This window comes from Poeciliopsis prolifica, unplaced genomic scaffold (genome assembly GCF_027474105.1).
Source record: "Poeciliopsis prolifica strain line A6 unplaced genomic scaffold, Auburn_PproV2 SCAFFOLD011, whole genome shotgun sequence".
Classification (NCBI taxonomy): domain Eukaryota; kingdom Metazoa; phylum Chordata; class Actinopteri; order Cyprinodontiformes; family Poeciliidae; genus Poeciliopsis; species Poeciliopsis prolifica.
Window position 1 is genome coordinate 4,242,134 of NW_026562386.1, and position 17,455 is coordinate 4,259,588.

A 17,455-nucleotide genomic window follows, 5' to 3' on the forward strand; every position below is an offset into this window, starting at 1 on the left:
AATCTTTTTTTTTTTATATATATACTTATTTTTTCTACAGAAGAACAGTGTCTTATATTTGTCAAATCTGATACATATCTGAACATTAATTTTACATCGAGTTAAAACCAGAATGTATTTAAATTATGACCTTTCTTCTTGAAAAAGAAATGACTCAATAATATACAAATTATGGGGGGGAAAAAACACACTGTTTAATCATTTGTAGGTCTGACTTCAGAGACAACAAAATTAAATAACTTTTTTTTCTTAAGTAATCAGCCTCTACATAGCAAGACTGTTGCAATGTGTATAATAATGTTTTCTTTTATTGAAGTTTCCAAGCATTTATTTTTGCAGATATTTCTACAACCATGGCACTGCAGCAACTTTTCTTTATCTGCAACCGAAAGGTTGCAGATTTGAAGATGTCCTGACCATCATTAAACTGCTGTATGACTGGAATCAGCTTTAGGACAAAATACCTTGTTTACCTTTGCACTTACATTTGTATTCTGGGAAGTGCATGCAGTTTGTTTCCCCTTTGGTCTCTTGTGTCTTAAGACCATTGTTCCTAATACATCTAATTTATTCAAATACATACTGAATAATAGTATGTAAAAAACTATCTTCTCTAAGCTTTTTTAGAGAGGAGGGGATTTTTTGTTCTCAACTTAAGTAGACAAGCAAAGAGACAACTTTTGAGGTTTTATTTGTGAAAAACTACAAAGTACTTGTTTCATATTTCTGTCTTTCTATAAGTTTGAAGTTTTAAATCTTTTGGACCACTTCAATTTCTAGAAAAGCAATAATATGTTAAAAATGTCCCAGTTGAATAAACAATACAATTTGGGAACTGGGAAGAAGAGTCAAGGTTTTGTGAAAAATCCCAGTTTTGAAATGGTTAGAAGAAAACAACAGAAAAAAAAAAAAAGAAATCTTTGCGTTTGAAAACTGGTCAGTCAACCATGCCTGGAAACAGCTGTCACATCCATTATAGAAAAGCCAACTCACCTCAACAAGAGGATGCCAGTGGGCGACAGGTTTCCGTGGATATGTGAGCATTTCACTCCAGTGTTCTCGACCGAGGCTGTCTGCATCATTGCCGACTCGACACACACCAATGACCTCATTATGACCCACACTACAGGCGCAGGGGAAAGAGAGAAGAGAAAGGATGTAATCTCAGCTTACCTGGCATTCTGGGTCAATGCCATGTTACATTCTTTATGAGAACGTTTTCTGAAAGGAAAGTACTAAGATTGTTAAAAATGTTCAATCTTTAGACACTTACACATCTGCTAAAAAAGCTTTCAGTGTATGTTTTTTTCTGTTTATTTTGTTGTAACTATTAATGAAAGGTAGCTATATGGTGTAAGTTGTAAGCTGACCGATCATAGTCCATCACTGCTATTAAAAGGCTGATCTGCTCAATGTTTTCTGGAAGGACATCAAAGACAATAGCCTCGTTATAGACTGGGTTCAAGGTGTTTCTTTTCGTAGATGTCTTCCTTTTCTTCAGTCTCCGACCCTCACACATCAGAGAAACCTTCACATACGGATCTTTATAAAAGACAGAGAAATGTTTACGTTATGCATTTATTTCTTTCCTGGACAGCACCGCAACTTTCTATGGATTGACAAGGTCTTCTTTCATTTACCTGATGCACCAGTTATATCCATGGCCTTAAGATTGCGCGCCTGTATCATGGTGATGGTCAATCGGCCTGCTGTAGGCAAGTAGCACAGGGAGAACATCAAATCCCCAAGGTCCACGTTATCCTAAAAGACATCAGAAAAACATTTACTCTCACCTCAGTTTGAATCGTAGTTTGTTACTCCTTGATGCACTGGAGCCAAAGCTAAGGAAGAACAGCAGGAGTGTCTTGACTTTCATTTACAGTGCTTTTCATGTATTTTTTGTTTTTTTTTTTCAAAATAAAAAACTGTGTCCTATGCTTGGCTCAGATAAAACCCTCCCATATTTCAGCTAGAATGCAGACTTCTGCTTAGATGCAGCTCACTTATCACCTGCACTGAAAATAGCTCCAGTGAGAAGTGAGAACCACGGCTGCAGACAAAATGTGTGGCGAGCACTACTCCTACACTACAATCTCTTCTGGAGTTATTGATGTGCGGTATTTGTTTAATTTTATAAAATGTCAGCACATTAAACATTTAAATGTTGTGGACATCCATCCATCTGCCCGTCCAGCCGTCCATTGCAAGTTTTCTGTATGTCAACAGGGTTTTTATAAAGTAGAGGAATTTAAATACATGCTCCAAATCTATGCAAACCTAATGACCTATACTCAAGATTTATCACGGATAAAACGATGATCCTTTTTTTTTTTTTTTTAATTAGCGATAGAGAAACACAGACACTCACTATCTGAATAGTAATGCAATCTTTGCTGGGAAGAAACATTCACATAAACATCACTACCAGAGGAGCCTCAAATCTGTGACTTAAACAAAAGTCACTTTTAATTGCAAAAACTTAGTTTAAAGACTTGATTTCACACTGTAAAGACTCAAGACTAAACTAAGACACAAGGTTTAGGCCTTGATAAAGAATCTTTATTTGATGCAATCAGAGGTGAAACTAAGCCAGTGAAAGTAAAACATTTGATTTTAATGAGTAATGCTACCCCCGAGTTGCCTGCATACAAATAATTGTTTGGCATGGCAATGTTATGCACAGTAAATAGTTTCTGTTCACTATTTCTGCCAGTTATTACCTTCAATTTCTGAGTATGTTTGGTTTTACTTATTGATGTGGCTCTAACAGATGTGCTTGCTTTCTCCTGTGAAAATGAAAGGGTTGTGATTTATTAACTTCAGATTGTTGAACATGGTTGTGTAATGGCTTGCTCAATTTAGCTGTAGCTTCACGATAATTACCACATAGATGTCTCAAACTGAACTCTGCAAGATGCAAAGAGTTCAAACACCCTTCCCATTTGATACAAGTGGAGATTTAATATGAAATGGTGCCATCAATATGCTATGAATATAAGAATAGATTTGTGATATATATTTATGTATAAAGTGGGGAAAATATCCTTTGTAATTAAAGCAGGTGAAATTTATACATTTCAGATATTTAAATAATATTTTCAGCAAGTATAAATACTGTTTAACTGTGTTAAGTTAGGTTTTAGAATAATTCACAGCAATTCTTCAGCAATTTATGACCTAGAGACAACCTGAAATGAGGACCAACTGTAAATTCATTATTTAAAAAAATAGGTGCAAGCATAAAAAACTTTTTCAGTCCAAGATTTACATTTAGGTTCACCAAGGGCTGTCATGGCGATAGAGGTTCTTGAAATAGTTCTTATGTTTAATTCTATATATATTCTATATATATACTAAGTGTACAGAAGTGAATATGTCTCAGCATGAATCTTGTACACCAGTAATCAGAAATTAATAATCAAACACAGCCAAGGATTATTTATTTATCTATTGACGTAGTATGGTCCAGATCCCAAAAAGGACCCACGGGTCTTACATGCTTCATGTCCCATCGTCAGCATGCATCATCAAAATGCACCCGGGTAAACAATTTCAAAATCTAGGATCCAGCTTAGAAATCAAATGCTGAGGTTTTTCAACAATATACAATTTTTTGTTATTCTGAATTTACCATCTGTGGCACATTATTCTTCATTACATGAAGTTGAAAAGCTAAAATCATCAAAAAGAAATCAAATCCAAATCCCCTTAAGCAATAAAAACAATGCTTAGCATGTGTTTTTATTGCCAGTGCCATTCTCAATATCAGGAAAATAACATGTTCTTCCCTCAATATACAGTCTGCTTCTGCTGTGGAGCTCAATGAGACCAATCTGGCAACAAAACAAACAGTATGGTCCCTCCCTCTGGCAATGAGGCTTAATGAAAATAACATCATTTATATGTAATCATCTGTGGTGCTGCAGTTACTGAATGTCCTACCTTTGTATGGTGAACTGATTTCTGAGAGATTTCTGTGCAGATTTTGTGGACACAAACATTTGTGCATGTTTTACAGTCTGTGCTCAACATGCAGCCTGTGAGCTGTATCTGGTTTCTCTGAGTACTGGGAGCGTGAAAGAAAAGTGTGAGAATGGAGGATGTTGGATTCTGTGAATCACTGGTTCTCATCACCCACCTTTCCCATGGGTTTCTGCTCTAAATGGACAACATTGACTAACAATTAATCAAGGGCATAAGTGGAGGCATTGATCCACAAAACAACCATAAGCTGGGAGTTTGCTCAAAAATATCAATACTTTTGTCGATATTCCTGTGAAGTCTCTATCTGGCAGCATGCCGACAGAATAATGTCTGTGCCTCTTTTTCTCTGTTGATTTGTGACAACTTTTTCTATCCTGTCACTCTTCTCTTACACATGGTAATAAATTTAAAATTTACTGACGTAATGTATAGTATTCATTAATTATTATGCTCAAACTATTTTTGTCGGTTTGCATTCAAAGTGAGACCTTCTTACTTCTTATTTGATTGCATAAATTTGCTGTTAGCTCAGGGTAATTGGAAAATTATGATCTGCATTTGATTAAGGATGCTCCAAAATCTACAAGATGATGAGTATGACTTTATGACTGCATGTGTGCTCTCATTTCTTCACTGCTGCAGTTCAACAACTGTTTCTGCAATATAGTTCCACATACGTAGCAATACATTTGATAAAAGGGTTCAACTGCAGACCAGATGGCTAATTTAGTTTGGAATTGTGGGTAAAAATTAGTTCATTAATAAAATACTTCAACAAAATGATCAAAACTGGTTGTAATAATTATAAGTGTTATTTACACATGTTTTCCATGACGTTATCTATAAATTTAAACAATAATAAAATAAATACCATCTTTCATCATACTTGTCAAATAAAATAGCAGCTGTGATCCTTAAATAATCTGACATTATAATTTGCCACCTTTTAAAATAGACACAAGCACAACTATAATAAACCTGATGTGAAATGCTTTTCAATCCTGTTGATTTTCCAAAAGTCTTGTGCGTTTTTTGTCTTTTGGATAGTTTTAGCAGAAAGAGAAATAGCAGCAGACCCAGACTAAAATGAGTCATATGTCTGGCAACTGTGAACATTGTAAAGGACTGTATTAGATAGGCATCTGAAGGCTACTGTTGCTGGCTGTTTTTCCTTCAAATATTTATCTTTTCTACTGTTACAATGACTAGCCAACCTAATTTTAATGCAAAGAGAAAAGCAGACAATGATTATATGCTTCTTCACACAACAAAGAACGTCAGAGAACAAGTGTTGAATGAAGAAATGTGAATTCAAGAAAATAAAAATATATATAAAAAAAACTTCTAATGAACCATAATGAACCATATATATATATATATATATATATATATATATATATATTATATATATATATATATATATATATATATATATATATATATATATATATATATATATATATATATATTTATATATATATATATATATATATTTTATATATATATATATATTATTTTTTTTTTTTTTTTACTTTTCATTACTATAACCACGGAACAAAATGAGTATCTGAAATGACTTACCGAGGAGACATATTGGATTTCACGACAGAGTTTTGTCTCCCTGGGAAAATCTGCCAGATCCAGGAAGTTGTCTACCACTACTTGACCGATGATATCATGGCGTGAAAAGCGGTCGAAATCGTAGACGCTGAAATGCAGCTTTCGTGTGGGAAGCTCAGAGTACGCCACGGGGAACAGAAAGACCTCGTCAAACACAGGGTTGAGCGTCTTGCGGTGCACCTTCGTCTGGTGTTTGGTCTTCCGATCAGGCAGCAGGTAGATCTTAACATAAGGATCAGACGTACCAGAGAAATCCTTGGCTGGGAGGTCCTCTCTCTGTGGATTTTAACTATTAATTGTTCCAAGTCGCAGTCAAATTTAAGAATAAAGTGGAGGCGCCCACAGCCCCCACCTCTGCGACTGCCCTCGTCCCCCTCGAGTGAGCGCTGCTTGTACAGCTCGGGTTTGAGGCGGCCAAGGCCAAGACCCATTCCAGTAAGGGAATCCTGTCTTTGGAACTGTGCCACATTGAAATCTGGGTTAGAGAGGTTCATATGTCTGCGAATGGAACCTTGACTGAGGACAAAGAAGGCAAACAAATAATTAAAGTCAGACTACATCAACAAGAATCAATGGCAGTAGGATTAGTTATTTATTTATTTATTTTGTTAACAGAGACATATGAGTAGTAATATTCAAAATAATGGAAAGGCTGGACTCTCAGAACAGGAATACATCTTATTTGTGATATTAGGAAAACCAATACCTACCCCATTTCTGAGCAACCACCTGGTGCTGGTTCTGTTGTCTGCCTCTGTATTCGAGGGTTTGTGTGAACTCCGTTTTCCCGAGTTTTACTCTGAGCATCCAGTGGTATGTCTGGGGATGTGTGGCTTATCTTCATAGCTGCCTCTGGTGTGGCCATCACCACAGGTGGTGGGGAAACGGGAGTCATGGGAGCCTCCACTGACACAATAGAGGCCACGGGGGTAGGCTCTTTGGCGACAGAACAATGTGAAGACTTACGGCGGTTGTGCATCGGAGGGTCGACGGCAGTGTAAACTGGCTGTTTGGCTGCAGGCTGTGTGGGCAGAGGGCTCATGGTGGGGTTTATGTGCCCTTGAGCCTCCTTTGTTGTGGGTGAAAGTCCTCGCTCCCTCCATGGTATCCAGCAGAGTTTCCAGGAGACAAAGAGGGAGACCCCAAATAGGGCCAATCCACAGGCAGTGACCACTAGTGAGAGTAGACTCACTGATATATCTGAGAAGATGACAAGTGAAAAGAAATCAGTTAAATTAAGATTTCCACGGTCTGAATGTCCTTCAGACTGCAGTTTGTTCTTTTTGCTTATAATAGAGGAATGATGTGAATGATGTGAAAATGTCAAGTCGGTTATATTTTCTCATCTTGGTGTACACTCATATGTAGAAAAAATATAAGTGTGAAGGAGCTGAACTACTACCTTGTGCTCAGTTCATTTTATACATGATCAACCAACCTTTGAACATGCAATGTATTTCTGTGGCAAGACAGGAAAAATGCAACTCTCAGGTGTTAGACAGACATGGCAGAATCAAACTTATTTACTTGCTGAGACAATAAAATCTAATAAATATGAAACCATTCATACTTTATAAAAACCTCTTTGCACTTTTTCCATTACAGTCACAGCCTTCTATGCAATTTATTAGGGTTTGATGTAAAGGTCAACCTACAGCACTGCACAGTTTTGATGATGAAAAAAATCATATGCAGTTTTTCCATAGTATGTTTTCCAAATAAAAGTTTGAATAGTGTGCCTCATATTTCTATTTATCTGTTCCAGTTGATACTGTGCAGTTGATACTTCCTCCTGCTACTATAAAATTTGCAAGTATTTAAAAAGTTTTGCAAAATAGCTCAGCCATATTTGTATTGATAAATACCAGAGTAATGAACAGATTATCTTTTGATTCAACTACACAGATTAACTCCCATCCTTCAAATCCACATCACACTTTATGCAATTTATAAACCCTGTTATTTTCTCATTTCCCTTCACATTAATGCAATGCTTTGCATTAATGCTGTATGAACAACTATTAGAATATAAACTTTGTGGCCATGATATTAAAAAAAATGTAAAATACTTCAATATATTTCCTTCATATACATCCAGTGAGTGTGGGAGAATAAAAGCAGACACAATAGAAAGATAACTTCACAGTGATTCTAAGCCCACAGTGTATTTGTGGACTTAATTTTATGATATTTGAATCACTGTCAAAACAAAAATTATGAGTGAAGCAGACTCCTTTCTTTGAGATTGTAAGGAGTTCCTATCATCACCCTATTGATTAGCTCTCCGCTGATTACCAGATTCATGTCAAGACTCAAACTTGGCTGCCACAAAGTAGCTCTAGTCAGATGAAGCATGTTAGTAAAATTAAAGGATTAATTTAAGCCTGCATCTGCCAAAGGTATAGATAATTTGGTGATATAGGTAATAGATATGTATGCTTGGCTGAACTTCTCTAGTTTGTCGTATTGGTTATTTTGTCAGACTTCAATTGTCATATTCACCTTAATATTCAGTAAATATACCCCCAGATTACTTGTTTTTTTTTTTTGTAAGTGACTTTTTTCTATACTTTTTTTTTATCTTTCCCTGCTTGTACTGTGCTTTTATTTTTAGTTGTCACCATTTATTTTTTTATAAAATTCAAATTTAACTAAAGACTGGGTGTGTAATGAGGTCCTCACAACTATCATCACACAACTGTGTGTGAAAAGTCACATGTAGAATGGTCTTCAGATAAGCAAATTGTTCTACTGCTACAACCTTTTAACAATAATTTGAAAAGTGAACTTTCATATGAACCACTGAGCATTAATCCCAGAAGTTCTGAATTTTTGAATGTCTGAATACACAGCGTGTTTACATGCATGTGTCCTAATGCATGTAAACATTCAGAGATCCACCATGAGATAATCATGTTTCCCTTGTGTATAATTAGTTAGGCTAATTTTGTTTTTTACTAATTTCACAGTACGCTCCCTTGCCAAAGCCAGTGGTCTCCAGTTATTTACTTGCTTTTCCAGCTGTCCCTGGTTTTATCAGGATGGATAGTGTGCAATTGGAAGATTCTCGGCTGACATGTATGCGTTAGTCTTTGGTAAGACTAAACCGGTAATGTGTACAATCTTTGCAATCTGGAGAGTATGCAACATGTTTATGTTGCATACCATTTATAGTGGTTTCTTCTCCTGACAACAAGGTTGGTATTTATGTTGCCAAGCCATTTTGTCACAAATTCCAACCAAATATTTATGCACTGAGCTTATTCTTTAGGTGCAGCCTCTCTTTCCAGTTGCAGTTCAGAGCTCTATGCTACACAATATTATTTTTTAGCAAAGCTGATTATCAAAACAGAAAGTCAATTCTGAGCTATTAAATATAGATATGCCAACATTTATGACAGAATGGAAAGGATTTGAATTAGAGAACCAATGAAATGAAAAGGTAACCAGAAAGTCAGCCGCAAACAACAAGATGATATGCAAATTAATACTCCTATTAATATTGCAAGTTGAGAGTCTGAAAATTAAGCAAGTTATCCTCTTATCGCAAAAAATTAATCTATATGTGATTCATCCCTGCTATGAGGGCAGTAGAAATTCTCGTGTTTTTTTTTTTCTTTTAGACAGACTGAGTTAGAATTCTTACCTAATAGTCACTTCCAGTTTCACGAATCAAAGAAAGAGCTCTTATCCTGTAGTTAGTATAGGTGCAGGTGAAAAACATTATTTTTGCAAGCTGAATAGACATGCCTTTGCTGGTCTAGAGTATTCTTTGTTTAAGGTCTAGTTATACAGCAGTGTTTCGTCTTTTGCTTGGCACTGCTACAACGTCCATCAATGTCCACTTCTTACTTTTGTCACCCTGGCAGATTCTTGAATTTGATTTAAATGTCTCCATTCTGTTTTCCATTCTATAGTACTTGCTACATCGAGTTTTTGTTCTTTAAATCAAACAGAAAACAGTCACTTAGTTTAGAAAGCACTTGTCTTTTTCATGTCATAACGTTGACATAATGTCGCATCTTCTTGTAGTATTTTGCCATTCAACTATTCCAGACATTCCATTTTTTCAACTTTGCAGCAGAACTTTATTGTGCGATCATGTTCATGTATTGAAACACTGGCCACCCATGTCTGGCTTAGTTTTTGACTGAGCTCCTTGAATTCAGCTATGCTGGACACATAGGTATCTTCTAAAACTCCACCCTCTTCCACAGTGTTTTCTAATAGCAGCAGTATCTGCAAATCCACCTGACCATGTCTATTTTTGGATATCTGGTGTGAGTGGTGCACACATTCTGCCTTCTTATGCTGACTATGCAAGATACTGTAAGTTATCTTTTGCAATAGGGAAAAGATGGAATTTTGTGCCATATATTCAAAATAAATTTGGCCAGGGGAAGACTTGCACAGAATTTTGAAAAAAAAAAATACCCCATTAAACATGTCTAGTAATAAGGAGGGTGGTCCTTTTGTTTCTATGCTACTCTGACCTAATCATAGAAACTTTCAGCTTTTAAAAGCAAAATTGACGTTTGGAGGAGATGGACACTTTAATCAAAAATAATATATATATTTTTTTCTAATTAACATTGACAAATCATTACTTGTTAAATATTTTTCCAAATGTGTCAAAGCCGATGGACTTACTTTTTATTATTTTGTTTTTAGAGATAATAGTGAAGAAATTTATCATTTACTTAGGTTTAAGTTTATGCTAATTAGCAGTTACAAATAGAAAACATTGTGTCCACCTTGAGAAACAAAAGTAAATTTGGCTATATTTTTGGAAACCATTAATCAGGTGGTTTTTAAAAAGTGCAATGAGCACAAAATGATATCAAATTAGCAATTAAGCTACCTGAAATAAGTGCATTGTTTGGCATGAAGATAATGGACATGGTCATAAATTAAAAAAAAAAAAGATAGCTTTTTTCCTCCTGTAGCTCAGAAATCAAATCCAGTAAATTAGATTAGTACGTTGTTGAGTCTGTGTGTAGGCAGTCATAAGAGTTAGTACAAAAACTTAGACCAACTGTTGTTTCTGTGCTGCGAGATTCTGTGAACACCAGAGTAAGTGTGATCAGGAAGAAACTGAGGGATTTGCCATCTGAGGACACCAAGCCTCAGCTTGGCAGAATGTTGAAGAACTGACTGTTTAAAAAGAATCAGCAGACATCTGGAATGGTTTGGTGGCAGCATTACAATGAAGAAGGTGAACCAAATCTAGAACACAAGTCCTTCAGCGCTGCAATAGTGTAGGAGGTGAGCAAGAGATGAAAAACCAATGTGCAAGCTCTGAGATGCTGCTTTCTCAATGTATAATAAGCAGCATTACTTGATTTTCCAGTTGTTAATTAGAAGTTAGTATCCAGGGACAGACTCTTGCATTTTAAATTGTCCTCCGGGTCTTACCTGCTGCTTCGTGTTCATATTCACAGAAGCTTAGTTTTAAAGCTTTAACACACACTGGCAGATGGTTTAGATAGAATCATAATGGAATTACAAACAGCAGCAGTTTGTGTGCTACTTTTAAAAGCAGCAAGAAATGTTGCACAATTGCTCCGTTTTATATAAGACAACCTATTTTGGTCATCTGCTGCTCAGTATTTTTATTTAAAACTTGGTCTCAAAGGCAAACCAAGAAACATTTCCTTTTTCCTTTATGATTTGAAATGGAAAATTGGATTGTTCATATTGAAAATGAAATTGTCTCCAGGATAAAAGAGATGACAACAGGGCATCTTTGCACTGGTATGAAACCAAGAACAGCATTCTGAAGAAGAACACATGATGTTGCTCTAAAGTGTTTTGTCTGAATGTCTGTCAATGTTCTCTGATCATATGATCTGTGAACATTAGAGGTCAAATAAAATCGACTTTTATGAACTTTATGTCATGTTCTAATTTTATTCCCTCATCAAAAACATATTTGGAATGTTGCTTAGATTGGTTCAAGCATGTTTGAGAAATTTTTCAATCTCTTCTTGTAGCCATTCCAAAGTGCCTACATGCTTACTCATACAATGCATCTCCTGTCACCCAAAACTCCATGTTGGACCTTCAGCCCACCCAGACTCCCACCCCACAGCTCCACTAGACTAGCAGCAGTTAGCAAGTGGGATGGAATTGTACATCGCTTGAGCTTGTCATCTGAATTAGTTCACAGTCCAACCCTCCTAAGAACGGTTGTAAATGTCACCAGGGAGAAGCACTGTTGTGATGATGATGATGGGAAAGTGTCAGAAATAGGCGCTGGACTTAATCCAATGGCTGTCCACTGACTTTCATTCTATTGTAGCATCATACAGGATGAGATCTTTTGTGAATAATACAATTAAATATCATGTGATTTGAGATCAATAACCTCAAGGTCTGCTTGTTAGCCCATACAAATACTAAATTTGGGGACGTGAGTGAGTTTACTCAGGACAGAAAATGAAGGAGGAAAAATTACTAAAGTAAAAATAAAGAATCACAGAAAGGACCTAAAATGCCACGATTTCTGTATAATCAGAAATCATCACCCAAACTATATAGACAGAAATAGGCTTGTGGAGGATTGCAGGAATTGTGCCCAGCACGATCTAGGAATTGTTTCTGTGCGCATGCGCGCTCCACCAGCCGAGTCAGGTGAGGTTTGATAGCCTCAAAGCCTCAATGTTTTAGCACAATCGTCTTTGGCTGTGATTCTGATGTGGTGTCAGGCAAACACTTTATTACTCCAAGGCAGATACTGTTAGGCAAGAGAGGAAAATAAACTTTTAAATAAGTAGGAGCCTATTAGAACTGCGAGTAACAGGGGCAAATAATGGACCTTCTGCTTACTCAACCGAGAGAAAATACATTATGCAGAATTAACTATAAGAAACAACGTCAGGAATTCAGTTAGTTTAATATTTTTCTTCTGGTGGGTACCAAAACTAAATTGCATAAACGAATTGGGGGGAAAATAAATAAAATAAAACTAAAAACATGACATTTCTTCAAATATAAAGTGAAATTTCGATTTAACAAAGCGTAAATGACTTTAAGGGACAAAATTAAAACCAAGAACGTTGATTAAATATTTACTATGATCACATGCACCCCCCGCCGCCACTGAAGGAAAAGCGTGCAAATGATGCCTTACCTGAATCCGAATATCGTGGTCTGGTGAGATCTCGAAAATAGTAGATAAAATCCAGACAGTTTTCGTTCTGCACTTCCCCCTTTGAGCAAAGATCTGACAGGAGTTCGAGTGCTTTTTGACAAATCTCGTCATCTCTGTCTCCAGGCATTTCCCACCAGCATCCTTATAAATGGACGGTCTCTCGTCGGCACCTGCTCCACGCTGCTCGACACGGTTTGTGGAGTGAAACGCTCGCCGAGCGGCACGCCTTCCGCTGCCGGACTTTACTTGAGAGCGCGAAAAAATCCCAAGTCCGACTGCTCCAGAAATAAAGCAGCCTTTCCCACATGTGGAGCACGGAGAGTTGTTTCCTTCTGTGTAACAACGAGTGAAGCACTCCTCTCACTCCGCTTCAGCCACCGGTTGAATCCACGCACCGCCTCTGCGGCGCCGCGCGCTGTCCAATGTGCTGAAATGTGCGCGCGTGTACTCCTCCCGCTGCGATGAGTCGTTTGCATCACGCTGACTTCTGTCTCCAAATCATTTTTACATGAGCTGCGAGCCGATGCGAATCCCGGGAAAGCCGAGCACATTAACTCCGAGTGGGCGAGAGCGAAAAAGACGCATTCGCAAGCTTTTACAACCAGGACAAAATAATAATACTAAATAAACGATCAGTGCTCTGACAAGCCTGGTGTGGTTTTACGTTCCTGCACGTGGCCAATCAGAATCTACTTCTGGTTTTTTTTTTCGCTTTGTGAAATCATTTTAGGTTTTCATTGGCAAAACCGCTTTCCACTCTGCGATACTGTTCGTGTATAGTTCTGTTCGTTTCCTTAGAAAACTTGAATACACAAAAGTTTGTGGTTATTGAGAGAAATTGTGCTTTTCATTGATGTTTTCATGTTACGATCTTCTGAAACGTAAATGGCAAGGTTGTTTCCCCACACGCTAAACTTAATCAGGAAACAACGTATCAATATTTTCCTATCTTTATTTATTTATTTATTTATTTATTTATTTTCAGAATTTCAGATCGTTTTATGTTCTTTTGACTTCCATAAGTCTGATTATAATCAACCAGTATGCAGCCTTCTGTAGTTCCCATGGGACAATTGGTGTCAGTATGTGCCCTATTGCATTGTCGTTCTTTTGTTTATTTGCATTTACTTCACCTGTCAGTTCTCACGGGAGCCCACTCAATTTCACATCCACCAAATCACTGTATTGACTGAGAAGCCCATTAATGAAGGTATGTAGTTTTAGTGTGCACACTATTAATCTTAAAGAGAAAAAGCAATAACTTATAACATAAAGGAGAAGCAAATGCAAGCTAATCTGATTATCATAAATTGGCAAACAATTTCTTGTTTAATTGGACATCTATGAATCTATTGAGGTGTAGAAATCAATGAATAAATGAAAATTTTTCAAAAAAATTCAAACGTTTTTTTTTTTTGTTGAGATTTTGCAAGACACCGGCCATGAAAGAAACTATGTCAGAAATGTCTAAAACGAGGTAAAAATCCTGGCCGTGTTTATGCTTTTCACACTCCTTCCACGAAGAAAAGAACATGCAGCTTGTTCTATTCCATCAAAGATAAATGTGATCTATAATGAGCTGCGAATTCATTCTGTTGCACTGCAATTTCCCATCTCTGTTGAGCTTTTGTCACATGATTGCAGGCAATGAGAAAAAAAAATTGCACTGAAATGAACATTTTTCATCCTTACTGATTACTGTTTGGGCTTTAACTAGAAGGATAGTGATAGATCCAGCTAATGTGATGAGAAAATACATATTATTTTTACAAGAGTAGGACAAGTCAAGAATTAAAACAATTTTGGAAAAAAGTGAATAACGCCTTTTTTCCCTATTTTCAGAAACACAGTAATCAGAATTCAAAACTTTGCATCAAAAAGGTCAGAGGTCACATGTGGGGTGCCCCAAGGTTCAACTAATATGATATGATAGAATTTGGCTAATATATAGGCATTCTGCATGATTAAACTTGACTTTCGGCTATGAGACCTTTTGTTAATATGGACCCTGCTGGGGGTTCGCATCACTTGATCTCTGTAAAACATGCTTTTGCGAGTTGCTGATTATGTAAAATGCTCTCCAACTAAAAAGTTAAGGTTGTGTCAGCTTTTTGTGTTGAATGGTTAATGAGTCTAATGTTTGGTTGTGTATATGGGATTTCATTCAGAGAAAAGTGCTTGCAATGCACAAAATCAGCTTACTTGGTGTTCATGGCAACTGAAACAAGGCACTCTTTACCTATAATCTCCACTCCAAGTCGTTCCGCTTTTCTTCTTCTTCCTAAATATAATAATAATGTGGTTTTATCCTTTTCTCCTCCCCATAATTACTTTCATTTTCACTTCTTGCAGTCTTCACAATTATCATCTTCTTCCTATTTCTTGGAAGGCTGCATTTTGTTTCTCCCAATCTCCTTCCAATTTAGTGATTTTCAATTAGCAATGCTTTTTTCTTTTTTTTTTCTAGCTATCAGCTAGGGGTCGCAGAGTGCTAAGAACCAAAAAAGAATACTGACACCAGTGAATATCAGCCTTTCTTAGCCATCCCCTGTTTAATGAGCAGAGTCTCACTGATAGCTGTAGGGTTTATATAATTTAGGATCAAGACGATGATCCGGGTATAAGGGTTATTTTATAAGGGTTATTTATCAGGATTTCACAAATGATGAACAATATGTCATTAATCGTCAGCAAAACTTGTAGGCTGCTCTCGCTTGTTTGGCCCCGTTTTAATGGCCCTACCTCTTAATGGTCTAGTCATGGTTTGGATTGAAGCTGTTTGGGCGTTGAGAGTCCCTTGTTTGATCCGATGGGCTTCTTCATCACTGCAAGATCTTGGTCTACTTGTCTCCACCTTAGAATGAAAAACGACCACCTTCTGAAGAAGTTGGAGCTTCTGCTCGCCAGTGTGTTGGTGGTTTTTGGTGTCTGGGGCTGGGAGCTCAGGAATGAGCTGGCTCACTCCGGGTGGCTGCATGGTGGGCTCTGGTTCTGCCGGACCCCTCCTTAAGGGGTGGTATGCCCTTGGGTCTCAGGTCTTGCTGGATCTGCCTTGGTGAAGAAAATTATCACGATAAATGGTAGATGATCTGATAAATGCCATTGAGGAATAACATATATCCATGAGTAGCTATCTCTTGAAAGTGGATAAGTTGTGAGATGAGGGTCACCAGAGGGACAGAAAAAAACACTGTTCAAGGCGAGTTCAAGGAGAATACTGAGTTAATTGGAGCAATAGCTCTTCCAATGGCTTCATCCTGGTAAGTAACATGGTAAAACAAAGTTCTAGTTGTGCTTACGAGGAAACAAAATTTGAGTGCTTTACTGTTTCCTGTCCTCTTAAATCGTCTGTTGGATGCTGTATGGTGGGAATGTTGCATTTTCTGTTATTTAGTTTGTTTGGTAATAAATGGGTTTTACAGTATCGTATATAAATATACATCTGAACTGAACAGTATTAAGCTGAAATAACAGCCATAGAACAGCAAAAAGATTTTTGAATAACGTTGGCTGTCTCTAAAATCAAATCGACTTTCAAATTAGTAAGTGGCATTTAACACTCATTCTTTAGTTGTCATCATCTTGGAATAAAGTGATGTTTCAAGAATAGAGCTCACTGAAAACCAGACGGTGTTATATGTATCACCTGGCTTATTCAATTGTCACTCAAAGCAGCCACAGCTATAAAAATACAATTTCATAACAAGACTGTAAAATAGCTAGCCCTGTCTGAGTCATTTCCCTTTATAAATATTGTGATGCCACTCAGTGCTCAGTATGTGAGAACACTGTCATGTCATGTCTCACTGCATGAGTTATGACAGTTTGACTTGACAGTATCAGTGATGATTTGGTCATTATTGGGAGTTTTTAGGAAGAGGATGTGGGTGTCAGTTCACTTACAAGAGGACCCAGATTCATCCTTCATCCCATTAAACATCAATTATGGTTTTTAACATGTAGACAAGTAGTGCTATGTTGCACAATGACATATTGTGAATGTTACAGCTTTCTGGTGAAACTGGTCTAAAGTTGGCAAACGGTAAACACAATTTTAAGGAAAGAGTCAATGAGCAGCTAGAAGAGCCCAGCAGAATTCACGTGTGGCTAAAAAAAGTGTGATGTGACAATTATTATAAATTATTCTCATGTGTCCAAGCTTTTCAGCTTGCTTTATATCAAACAATGTGCTTTTCTGAGGAGATACTTGCAAGGAGAAGGACAATGGAAAGAAATTCACCTCAATTGCTCTTTTTTGAATTTCCTCTTCTGCGCTTAAGAGAAAAGCCTTGAACATCTTTGCTATAAGTGAGGAGAAAAATCTTTAAGTAAATTCAAAATGTTGTGAGAAGACAGATAAATGAGCGCGAGAAAGTTATCTGATCAATGTATTCTTGACTATTATGAGGTGTCACGCAAATGAACATATATTTACGTAATAAAATTAGTTAGAAAATAAAAAATAATGTTGGCTATTCAACACTTACATTTGTTGCTGCTTTATAATCCATAAATGTCAAAGTCATCCAAGAATGGATATTTAAATACTTTGTCACTTTAAGCATTTTATGTGACCAAATTGTTACATTTCATATTAACATATAAATTTCCAAATTATATTGAAGCTGTAACACTATTTGCAGAACGCTGTGATGCAGCAAGACATGACATCTGAAAAACAGCTGGCAGAGTTAAACA

At 36.8% G+C, this 17,455-nt stretch overlaps 1 protein-coding gene across 1 annotated transcript in view; it reads right to left on the minus strand.

Annotated features, from left to right (window-relative positions):
* Positions 1–13,287, minus strand: part of syt9a (synaptotagmin IXa) — a 14,809-nt gene extending 1,522 nt beyond the window's left edge. The window contains 7 exon segments of the mRNA XM_055037037.1: positions 994–1,123; positions 1,371–1,542; positions 1,641–1,761; positions 5,566–5,876; positions 5,879–6,120; positions 6,315–6,804; positions 12,737–13,287. Of these exon segments, the coding sequence (XP_054893012.1) occupies positions 994–1,123; positions 1,371–1,542; positions 1,641–1,761; positions 5,566–5,876; positions 5,879–6,120; positions 6,315–6,804; positions 12,737–12,884 (1,614 nt within the window). The 5' untranslated portion in view covers positions 12,885–13,287.
* Between the last annotated feature and the right edge of the window lie 4,168 nt (positions 13,288–17,455).